General features: G+C 42.4%; 1 protein-coding gene across 3 annotated transcripts in view; it reads left to right on the top strand.

The window, feature by feature from the left end:
• Positions 1-12462, top strand: part of LOC122551395 (disco-interacting protein 2 homolog A-like) — a 282532-nt gene that overhangs the window by 132571 nt on the left and 137499 nt on the right. For all 3 annotated transcript variants that reach the window (XR_015757618.1, XM_043693215.2, XM_043693216.2), the window contains exon 4: positions 11029-11148. Coding sequence is in view for 2 of the 3 variants with exons in the window: in XM_043693215.2 (XP_043549150.1) it covers positions 11029-11148 (120 nt within the window). In the remaining variant the exon portion in view is untranslated. The remainder of the gene's footprint in view (positions 1-11028; positions 11149-12462) is intronic.

The raw sequence follows: 12462 nt of genomic DNA, 5'->3' as shown, positions 1-12462 counted from the left end.
CCTTTTACCAGGGCAATGGCAGCATCTTCCTTGTTAAAGGCAGATGGAAATTACTCCTATAATACAGAGCTTTACCCTCTGCTTTCATGTATAAATCCTCTTATGGCTTCTCATTAGTTTTACTACATCTCTTCACACCATTTTATCATCTGTGCGCCTATAGAAGACTGTTAGCAGGCAGTTTCCTTTTACTCTCTCCCTTATATCTGTCTTTTCGGTCTTCAGAACTTAGCATGTTTAGTTTGGTTTGGTTTCTAATTTTATTTAATACCTGATGCCTTTTTATAAGTGCACTTTTTCTTATTTATCTTAATTTTCTATGCAACTGAGGTCATCCACTTTGGTATTTATTAACCTTGGGAGTACAGCACAGATTTATTCGATAATGTGAACTCCAGATGTTCGTTTGCAAGGTGACATGTTCTAGTGTGGTGAAGGTTTATAATATATCAATGTTATTTGGGAACTGGTGTTCTAAAGTAGATTAGATTAGATTATCTACAGTGTGGAAACAGGTTCTTCGGCCCAACAAGTCCACACCGGCCCTCTGAACTGCAATCCTCCCGGACTAATTTCTCTACATTTACCCATGACTAATGCACCTAACCTATGGGCAATTTAGCATGGCCAATTCACCTAACATGCGCATCTTTGGACTGTGGGAGGAAACCAGAGCACCCGGAGGAAACCCACGCAGAAAGTAGGAGAATGTGCAAACTCCACAAAGACAGTCACCCAAGGCTGGAATTGGAATTGAACCCAGGTCCCTAGCGCTGTGAGGTAGCAGTGCTGACCACTGCGTCACCGTGCAGCCCAGAGAAAAATTAATTTTTCAGTCTGTGAAGGTTGACTTGTTTTATTTTTAATAGGTCAGGAATTCATTTTGAAAAGTGAATTCAAAACAGCACTTATTATAACTTTTATGATTGTAGCTAAATAACCAGCAATCCACTTGGGGACATAATTACTGAGGAGTTTGCTGACTTGAAGTTTACAATAGAGAGACAGAGGTGCAAAAAGCAGGCTCAAGCAGAGCAGTGGTGTATTAACTAGTTTGCAAGCAGTCAGGGTTGTGGATAAGTTCTTGTACTCTTACAAGTCAGTGGGAAGAAAGCTGCAGAAGGATGTAATGATGTTTGAGAGGAAGAAATTAGTTTTGGTGCGGGTGGGAAGCAAAGAACTGCAGATGCTGGAAATCAGAAAAATAGACAAATTGCTGGAAAAAAATTCAGGTCGGGCAGCATCTGTGCAGAGAAAGCAGAGTTAATATTTAAGGTATTATTTGTTTTGAGGAACCCATATTAAGACATGTGAACCAAATTAACAGGTTGTTTTCAGGCTCTTGCCCTGAGACACTGAAGAAAATTGCATCTAATAAATGCATAGAAATTTATGAAAGGTAACTGATAATAGCAGTGCCAGCTTTTGTTTTAAATTCATAGGATGAAAGCTTTGATGACTGGGCTGTTATTATTCCCACAATGGTGCTGGTGAGGTACCTTTTTGAACTACTGCAGTCGGTATGGTGTAGGTAAAGTCCACAATGATCTTAGGGAGGCAGTTCCACAGTTTTGTTCAGTGACAATAAAGGCTTTGTGAAATATTCCAAAGTCAAGATGATGAGTGACTGGAAGGGAGCTTGCAGGTGCTGCTTCTGTGTCTCTGATGCTCTTGTCCTTCCAGATAATGCTTCCCAAATCTGTGCCAACTACTGTCCAAGGAACCTTGCCAAATGTCTGCAGGGTATTTTCTAGTGGGTAGACACTGAAGCTTCAGGTAATTCTTGTATAAAGCATGTTTCGGCAGCGCAATTTGGTGCTAGCGTCGCTGAAGAATTGGGGAATGGTATTTTCGATATCACTTATCTCTGTCTGCAATCGTGCGATTCCAGTGACAGTTGTTTCGCATGTTGGTTCTGCGCACGCAGTGATGTCAGCTGCTGCAAGAACGAGAGGTATAGTATTGTACATTGAGTAGTTTCACCTCAAAAATTAAACTAATGAATGTTACATTAGATTAGATTGATTAGATTCCCTACAGTGTGGAAACAGGCCCTTTGGCCCAACAGGTCCACACTGACCCTCCGAAGAGCAACCCACCCAGACCCATTCCCCTACATTGACCCCTGACTAATCCACCTAACACTATGAGCAATTTAGCATGGCCAATTCACCTAACCTGCACATCTTTGGACTGTGGGAGGAAACCGGAGCACCTGGAGGAAATCCAAGCAGACACTGGGAGAATCTGCACAGACAGTTGCCCAAGGCGGGAATTGAATCTGGGTCCTTGGTGCTGAGAGTGTTGATTGCAAGGACTGCTTTACTCTTATACGTACCATTGTCTTTCTAATTTGTTCTTGTACCTGCATGTCTCACAATCTAAACCAACCCCCAAGAAACAGTCAGAAGGCAATTAACCACAGCCATCCACAACCACACCTGCACCTGAAGGTGGTAATGGTGATGATGACGACCCTCTCCCTGCATTAACAATACTTTTTCAATATCATGTGTTAAATTTACCTTTGTTTCATGAATAAGTATGAGTTAAACCTTCATTCAGGCTATGCTATATTTTGTATCAGGCTTTTGGTTATCTTTGAGCAATCATGAGTGATTATTTTTTGCTGGCTGCCTCTAATTCTGCCTTTCCCATAGGCCCTATTATTTCTATAAAGCAAGACTTGACTGGAATGCTACTGTGACATTATAAGAGAACTACCTGTGCTGTGCGTCAGTAGTAGGGTGGGTATGTTGCCAGTCAAGTGGGCTTCTTTGCCTTGGAAAATTAGTAGTCATTATTTTGCTTGTTCTTTGTGTTTTCTTGCTGTAAATTAATATAATAAGACACTATTTTGATTCAACTTCTGTTTCAGCTGGACTAACTAGATCAGTACAAATCATGTACAGACTTTCAGAATTTCCTGGTTTGTCGCAACTGATCCATGGCTGAGAGATTCAGAGCCTCAAATTCCTATCTATTCCTGATTATTATTCTTCCATTGACCGCTCCAATTGGTTATTAATGGAAAATTTGTATGTCCATACCTCTCAAACATATGGTCAAAATTTGATGAGGTATTTGTCAGTTTCTGTAGATACATTGGATTACATGGCCAGTAGTCCAGCTAGTGTTCTATTCCTCTTTAGGGTTCTAATCAACAAATGGCAAGTGTTAATTTTAGGTATAAGGGCCATGTATGGTTTATACTTCTGACATTATCGGGCATTGTATCTGTAATGAAAGACTGTTCCTTGTGCCTGTGTGATATTCCACTTCAAGGAACTATTTACATAGTTGAAATGTTTGGACCATATTATCAAAAGAAGAGATGTGCAATTCTTGATAAATTATTTGTAGCTCCGATCATGTCAGATGGTTGTCCTCGTCACATGTTGTGGTTTTACTGTTATTATGAACAGATCCAATTTCACATATCTTGTGTGGTGAACAAAGGTAACATATTTAGAGCTCACACTACAACTTTGTCTTCTCTGTTGTGTTGCAAGGATTTGCAAGCAGGGTAAGGTGTCCTGTACCCAGTCCAGTAGCTGACAGATTCACATTTACCAATCCAATTCAAAGCAAATCAGTCTTTTGTGATTACGCTCGACTGATATTCTCACCGTGTACTGAATCATTGCCAATCTAGATGTGAGACCCCTTGAGGATGAATGACCATAACATGGAATTTTTTATCGAGCTGGAGGGTAAGGTAGTCGAATCTGAGACTAGGGTACTGAATCTTAATGTGAAGATATGAGGTGTCAGTTGGTCTTGATAGATTGGGTGAGTTTCTTCAAGGGATCACAGTGGATAGACAATGGTGTACATTCAAGGAACGCACGGGGTACCTGCAACAACTGTTTGCGCCTGTTTGGTACAAAAGCAAAATGGGTAAGAGGGCCAATCCATGGCTTACCAAGGAAATTAGAGCTCGTATCCAGTGCAAGAAAGAAGCATGCAGATTGGCCAAGAAAAATAGCAGGTCTGAGAATTGGCAGCAGTTGAGAATTCATCAAAGGAGGACAAAGGGATTGATTAAGAAGAGGAAAATAGAGTTCAAAAGTAAGCTTGCACGGAACATAAAGGCTGACACTTAAAGTTTCTCAAGGTATGAGAAGAGAAAGAGATTAGTGAAGACAAATGTAGGTACCCACAGACAAATGGGGAATATATAATAGGGGAGAAAGAACTGGCTGACCAAATGAATACACACTTTGGTTCTTGTCTTCACAAAACAGGACAAATCGGATACTAGGAATTATGGTGAATACAAGATTTTGTGAGAGGGAAGAACTGAGGGAGATCAATATGAGTAGATAAATGATGATGGAAAAATTGAGGGGATTGAAGATGGACAAATCTGTAGGGCCTGGCGATGTACATCCCAGAGTACTTAAGGAGGTGGCTCTAGAAATAGTGGATGCATTGGTGGTCATCTTCCAGGATTATAGACTCTGGAAGATTCCCTGCAGATTGGAGGGTAGCTAATATTCAAAAAGGGAGATAGAGGGAAACCAGTGAATTGTAGACCAGTTAGCCTTTAATCCATTATCCAAGACTTGAAAGCAGAGCATTTGGAAAGCAGTGGCAGAATCGGACACAGACAGCATGGATTTTTGAAGGGGAAATCGTGCTCGCCAAATCTGTTGGAATTGTATAAAGATCTAACTCGTAGAGTTGACGAGGGAGCCAGTCAATGTGGTATATTTGGACTTGGAGAAAATGTCTGACAAAGCCCTGCATAAGAGATAGATTGTGTAAGATTAAAGTGCATGGGATTCAGAGAAGTGTATTGAGATGGTTCGGAGGAAACAGTAATAGTTAATGGGTCCTTTTCAAATTGACCAACAGTAATTAGTGGGGTGCCACAGGAATCAGTGCTCCGACCCTAGCCAATCACGATATATATTAATGATTTGAACGAGGGAACAAAATGGAACATGTCAAAGGTAGCAGATGACACCAATTTGAGGGAGAGTGAACTTTGACGGGGATGCAGGGGTCCTTCAGCATGATTGGACAGGTTGGGCAAATGCAGGATAATTTGGATAAGTGTGAGCAAAAACAAGAAGGCAGAATTACTGCCTGAATGGCTATAAATTGGGAGAAGGGAGTCTGCAGTGGGACCTGGGTATCCTTGGGTACCAGTTGCTGAAGGTAAGCATGCAGGTGCAGCAAGCAGTGAAGAAGCCAAATGGTTTGTTGGCCTTCGTTGCAAGTGGTTTCAAGTACAGGAGCAGTGATGTGTTGTTGGAGTTATACTGGGCCTTGGTGAGGCCACACCTAGAATATTGTGCTCAGTTTTAGTCTCCTTTTCTTGCTCTCGTGGAAATGCAGCAAAGGTTTACCAGGCTGATTTCAGGGATGGTGTGACTGATGTATGAGGAGACATTGACGAGATTAGGATTGTTTTTGCTGGAGTTCAGATCAGTGAGGTGAGACCTCAAAGAGACTGCGCAAATTCGAACAGGACGAGACCAGTTAGATGCAGGGAGAATGTTCCTGATGGTGAGTGCCTCCAGAACAAATGATCACAGTGTGAGGACAGTTGGGGTGCACCATTTCTTCACCCAAAGAGTGGTGAGGCTGGAATTCATTACTACAGGAAGTAGTTGATGCCAAAACATTGATCACGTTCATCGTAAGTGCAGTTCTGGTCTCCAAATTTGAGAAAAGACATTCTGGCTATTGAGGGAGTGCAGCGTAGGTTCATGAGGTCAATTCCTGGAATGGCAGGATTACCGTACACTGAAAGACTGAAGCGACTGGGCTTGTATACCCTTGAGTTTCGAAGATTGAGAGGGGATCTGATTGAGACGTATAAGATTATGAAAGGATTGGACACTCTGGCAGTAGGAAACATATTTCCACTGATGGGTGAGTGCCGAACCAGAGGACACAGCTTAAAAATACGGGGTAGACCAATTAGGACAGAGCTCAGGAGAAACTTCTTCACCCAGAGAGTGGTGGCTGTGTGGAATGCTCTGCCACAGGAGGCAGTGGAGGCCCACTCTCTGGATTCATTTAAGAAGGAGTTGGATAGAGCTCTCAAAGATAGTGGAATCAGGGGTTCTGGAGATAAGGCAGGAACAGGATACTGATTAGGAATGATCAGCCATGATTATATTGAATGGCGGTGCAGGCTCGAAGGGCTGAATGGCCTACTCCTGCACCTATTGTCTATTGTCTATTGTTATGGAGAGAAAGCAGGATTAGGCTGTTGAGTTGGATGATCAGCCTGATTGTGATGAATCATGGAGAGCAGCCTCAAAGGGCCAAATGGCCATATCCTGCAATTATCTGCTGTGTCTCTATGTAAATGAGTGTTGAGGAATGATCTCCCTATCTGGTGTTGGTTGTTTTTTATTGGAATTAGCATTGGAACTGAAGACACACCCCCTCAGCACAAAGTTGCTGTGAATATTTATAGTCATAGAGTCCTACAGCGCGGAGACAGGCCCTTTGGCCCAGATGTGTCCATGTCGACCAAAATGTCCATTCACGCTAACCCCATTTCCCTGCACTCAGCCCATAACCTTCTAATCCTTCCTTTCTATCGATGTGTTTATCCAAATGCCTTGGAAATATTGTTATTGTACCTGCCTCAACCACTTCTGCTGTCAGCTCATTCCATATGCATACCACTGTCTGTGTTTAAAAAAAGAGTTGCCCCTCAAGTTCCCTTTTATTCTTTCCCGTCTAACCTTAAACTGATGCCCTCTAATCTTCGATTCCATGACTCTGGGGAAAAAGACTGAGTGCATTCGCCCAATCCATGTCTTTCATGATCTTGTATGCCTCTATAAGAGCTCCCCTCGGTCTCCTCTGCTCTAAAGAACAGTCCTAGCTTGTCCGACTTTTCCCTATAACTCAGACTGTTGAGCCCAGGCAACATCCTTGTAAGTTTCTTCTGCACTCTATCCAGTTTAATAACATCCTTCCTATTGGAAGGTGACCAAAACTGAACACAGTACCCCAACTGGGAGAAAGTGAAGACTGCAGATGCTGGAGATCAGAGTCGAGAGTGTGGTGCTGGAAAAGCAGGTCAGGCAGCATCCGAGGAGCAGGAGAATTGACATTTCTGGCATAAGTCCTTCATCAGGAATAGGCTCAGCCTCTCCAACGTCTTGGACAACTGCACATAACTTCCCAACTTCTGTACTGAATGCCCTGACTGATGAAGGCCAATGTGTCAAAAGACTTCTTCACTATCCTGTCTACCTGTGATTCGAGGTTAAGGAAACTGTGAACGTGACTCCTTAACCTTCCACGACACACCTTAAAGCCCTACTATTCCCCATGAAACCCCGACTTAGAATTGACTTTCCAAAATGCAAGATTTCACTGTTCTCTATATTAGACTCCATTTGCCGATTTTCAGCCTATTTCCCCAGCTGATCAAAGTCTTGCTGCAAATTCAGATTACCTACCTCGCTGTCCACGACAATGCCAGTTTCAGTGTCATCAGCAAACGTACTAATCGTGCCTTGTATACTCTCATCAAAATAATTGATATAGAAAATAAACAGCAGTGGACCTAGCACTGACCCCTGAGGCACTCCACTAGTCACAGGTCTCCAATCCAGCAAGCATGCTTCCACTATTACTCTCTGCTCCCTCACATCAAGCCAATTTTGTATCCAGTTTGCCAGTTCACCCGAGATTCCATGCAATCTAACCTTCCAGAGCAGCCTACAATATGGAACCTTATGAATGGCTTTACTGAAATCCATACAGTTTACGTCTACTGCCCTGCTCTTGTCAACTTCATCAAAGAATTATAATCCGTTTGTGAGGCATGATCACCCACTCACAAAGCCATGCCGCCTACTCTTAATCAAACTCTGTCTCTCAATCTTCTCAAGTAACTTATCCACCACAAATGTTCATCTTTCTTGACTGTAATTCCCAGGCTTTTCTTTGCAACCCATCTTGAATAATGGCACAATGATCACTACCCTCTTCAGTCTTCTGTGACCTCACGCATAGCTAACGATGATGCAAACATTTCAGCCAGGCCCCCCACAACTACTTCTCTAGCCTCTTGAAGTGTGCTTGGAATCTATCTGGTTAGGACCAGGAGATGTATCCACCGTCATACATTCTTAAACATCTAACACGTCCTCTACTGTGATATGGGCTGTCAAGATATTATCGCTAACTTCCCAAGTTCCTAAGTCGTCATGTCTTTCTCCATGGTAAACTGGAGAAATATTCATCGAGGACCTCACCCATCTCCTGTGGTCCTCCACAAAATGTCCACTTTGCTCCTGAGGGACCCTATTTTCTCTCAATATTTTTCCTTTAGTATACTTAAAGAACCTTTTTGGATCCACCCTAATCTTCTCAACCAAAGCTATCTTGTTGAAACTGTGTTGCTGAAAAAGCGCAGCAGCTCAGGCAGCATCCAAGGAGCAGGAGAATCGACGTTTCGGGCATGAGCCCTTCTTCAGGATTCCTGAAGGGCTCATGCCCGAAACGTCGATTCTCCTGCTCCTTGGATGCTGTCTGACCTGCTGCGCTTTTCCAGCAACACAGTTTCAGCTCTGATCTCCAGCATCTGCAGTCCTCACTTTCTTCCAAAGTTATCTTGTGCCTCCTTTTCACCCTGATTTCCTCCTTCAGTAAACTCATGTATTACCTGCGTACCTCCAAGGATTCCCTTGATCCCAGCTGCCTGTACCTGAGCCACATTACCTTTTTCTTCTGGTTAAAGCTTCAATATTTCTTGACATCAAGGGCTTTCTATTCCTGCCAACCTTGCAGTTCAAGGTCTATATGTTCCTATGAGCAGGAACTCTAGCTATCTCACTTTTAAAGGCTTGTCCGATGTCCCTTTGCCCTCAAACAAACTACTCCAATGAACTCCTGCAAGCTCCTGACTAAATTTGCCTAATTTAGAACTTGAACCTGTGGACCAGTTTTGTCCCTCTTAATTGTTTTAAAATTTAATGGAACGATGGTCACTGATCCCAATGTGCTGCCCCACTGTCACCTCCGTCATTTGTCCTGCCCTATTTCCCAAGAGTAGGTTGAGTTTTGCCCCTTCCCAAGTAGGGCTCTCTATATGCTGCCTGAGGAAACTTTCCTGGGTACACTTAACATATTCCACTCCATCTAAGCCCTTAACGCTCTGGCAGTCCCAGTCTATGTTAGGAAAATTAAAATTCCCTTTTAAGACAACCTTATTACTCCTGCAAGTCTCCCCAGTCTCCCTGCATATTTGTTCCTCTAACTTTGATTGACTATTTGGGGGTCTATAGTACAACCCCAATTATGTCACCATCCCCTTCGTGTTTCTCAGCTTCATCACAAAGCCTCTCTGGATGATCCTTCAGTTATTTCATGTCTGACTACTGCTGTGATACTCACCTTCATCAAAATGCAACTCCTCTCTTCCCTACTTCCACCACCTCTGTCCTGCCTAATGTGCCTATACCCAGCACATGAAGCTCCTTTAGCTATATTTCTGTCATGGCAACAATCCCAGTCCCACGTACCTGTCCACACCCTGAGTTCATCAGTCTTACCTGTCAGCCTTCTAGCATTGAAATAAATGCAATTTAATCCAACAGGCTTTCTTTGCTCCCTGTCATGTTCCAGCATGACTTTTCTCTTCAACTTAGTATTTCTGATTATTGTATCTCCACTGAGCCTCACGCTTGTGTCCCTGCTGTTGAGGATCTCATCTCCCTACCATTCTAGTTGAAACCCTTTCTTGCAGCACGAGCAAACATGGCGGCCAAGATATTGGTCCCTCTCCAGTTCAGATGCAACCAGTTCCTCTTGAACAGGTCACCTCTGCCCCAGAAAACATCCCAATGATCTAAAAATCAGAATCCCTGCCCACTGCACAAATTCTTTAGCCATGCATTCATCTGCCATGCTCTCCTGTTCTTACCTTCACTAGCATGTGGCCCTGGAAGTAATCCAAAGATTATCACCAAGATCCTGGTTTTAACTTTTTTTCCGAGCTCTCTAATCAGTCTGCAGAACCTCATCCCTATTTCTACCCATGTCTTTAGTGCCAATGTGCACAGTGACTTCTGGCTACTCACCCTCCCCCGTGAGAACATTCTTCAGCTGTTCTGAGACATCCTGGACCCTGGCACAGCAGAGGCAACACACCATCCTGGATTTCTGTTTGCAGCCACAGAATCTCCTATCTGTCTCCTTATCTATCAAGTATCCTATCACGAAGGTCCTGTTTCCCTTTACCCTTCCCCCTGAGCCAGTCAGTGTGCAAGTGATTTTTTTTTAAGACTGGGTTTACCCCAGCATATGGTTAATAATCAAATATTGATTACTTTGTAAATTTGAGTGGTATTTCCAAAGATGCTGACTGAATATAGAAAATTAAAAGAGCACAACTGCATTTCCGATAACTTCACTTGGTCACCTCAGTTGTTTGCCAATGCTGTAGTGATCTCACTCCTTTGAAAAGGCATAAACATAAGTACATCATTCAGATTTGACATGCTACTTCTTTGCTTGGCTGTTGAGAGGTCAGCTACTTAGGTTTCAGAATACCATCTACTCTTAGTTACAATCTTTATGATTAAGTACTATTCAGGTTTTATGGTACAATGATTATAAAATTCCATTCCTGTTTCCTCAATAGTTTTCTAGTAAAATATCTTGCAGTTTGATTCATGAATGGGGCTTACATTCGTCTTTGTGATTTGAGACCCCTTTGGAAGAGTTTGCTTTTGATTTTCCCTTTTTTCCTGTAGCTGTGTCTCCTCTTTCCTTCCTCCCTTCCTGTCTCGCTCTCTTCCTCCTTCCTCCCTCTCCTCCTCTTTACACCTCTTCTCTCCACCAGCGAACATTCTTTGACATGACTGCCAACTCCATGGGAACTCCATAGTGAGGGGTCAAAATTCAAAACACCGTGAATAAACGAAAGTGCAGTGGCTCCCAGTACCTAAAAAGACTGCCTTCAAGCTGTTTGATTTAAGAAGTATTGATTCTCCTTTATATGTTTGTTCATATTATCTGCTGATCTTCCTGTCTCTACAGATTTGCACACAGAAGCAGTCCAAGCAGCTCTGGCCAAATACAAAGAGCGAAAGATGCCGATGCCTTCGAAGAGACGCTCTGTGCTTGTGCATTCATCACTCGATGCATACACTCCTCCAGGTACGCATCTCCTAAAATTAAACTTGTTTCTGCCAGAGACCACTCATCGTACAGTTAGTTCTCGTTGTTAAATTTTAATTTGTACAGACCATCTGTCTGATTTTTGTTGAGGGACAAGAAAGAATTCTGCTTGAGACAGAGTTAAAGTTATGATATTCTTTTGAAAGAATTGTTTCTGTTCTCCTCTCTTCAGAAAGCCATATACTTTTATCTAGTGGTGAGCAGTGATGGCTGTTGGCAATCCTCCTGAAAGTAATGATTGTGCAAGGTATTAACTTTTTAAGGGAGTGGGAGTTTGAGAACAGTATTAGCATCATCGACTAAAATAAGGCTGGACTAAAGCTATTCAGTTTGAATTTAAGGTACGTCCAGTCCCACCTGCCCTGGAGGTATGTCACAATTTGTCCAAGGTGGTTGATTTAAAAATTTTTCATTTGAAGACTTGGTGCTCAGATTTTATTAAATTCTTCAGCATTTTACGTAGGATATAGTGAATTTCATTAGTGGAAACCTTTCACTGCGTTATGCAAGTAACATGTAATCTCTAAATATCTGCAGAGGAAGATAAATATTTTAAAATAACTTGACTAAATTAAGTAAGTATTTCCATTGAGTGCATAAAATTTGATACCTGTGTTTTTCTCATGTTTTAACTTTTGCTTCCCCAATCTAGAGTACCAGTAATTTTTGGTAGAAAGTGAGGACTGCAGATGCTGCAGATCAGAGTCAAGAGTATGTTGCTGGAAAACCACAGCAGGTCAGGTCGCATCTGTGGAGCAGGAGAATCGACATTTCAGGCATAAGCCCTTCATCAGGAATGGCTTATGAACATATCCTCATGAAGGGCTTAAACCCAAAACATTGATTCTCCTGCTGCTTGGATGCTGTCTGATCTGTGCTTTTCCAGTACCAGTAACATTTGTAGACTGGCTACTTAATGCTATATCTGATTGAAAAAGTGCTTGTCCCTCAGTTTTCCCTTTTACTTGTGCCATGTGTCCACATTGACTGCAGTGCTTAGGAAATTCACTGGGTGTGTTTGTATTCTGTGTGTCCATGTTACTTTGATGGAGAAACCACATACTTAGATGATGCCCACTCTGAATCTCGACTCCTTTTAACCATCTTTGGTTTCTTATCCGTTAATATCCTCACCTCGTGAAAATTGATCATTCTCTCTCTTAAACACAACCGCTTTTAATGGGTGTGAGTTCTCAATTTGCACTTAACTTTGTATGGAAAAAATGCTTCCTAATTTCATTCTTATTATGCATTCAAAGTAATTGCACTTGTCCTGGATTTTCTAGCCACAAG

Source organism: Chiloscyllium plagiosum, unplaced genomic scaffold (assembly GCF_037043375.1).
Source record: "Chiloscyllium plagiosum isolate Xiang-an unplaced genomic scaffold, Cpla_swu_hap1 HiC_scaffold_7, whole genome shotgun sequence".
Lineage (NCBI taxonomy): Eukaryota > Metazoa > Chordata > Chondrichthyes > Orectolobiformes > Hemiscylliidae > Chiloscyllium > Chiloscyllium plagiosum.
The sequence above is the reverse complement of the archived record's forward strand: the minus strand, read 5'-3'. Positions and strand labels throughout refer to the sequence as shown.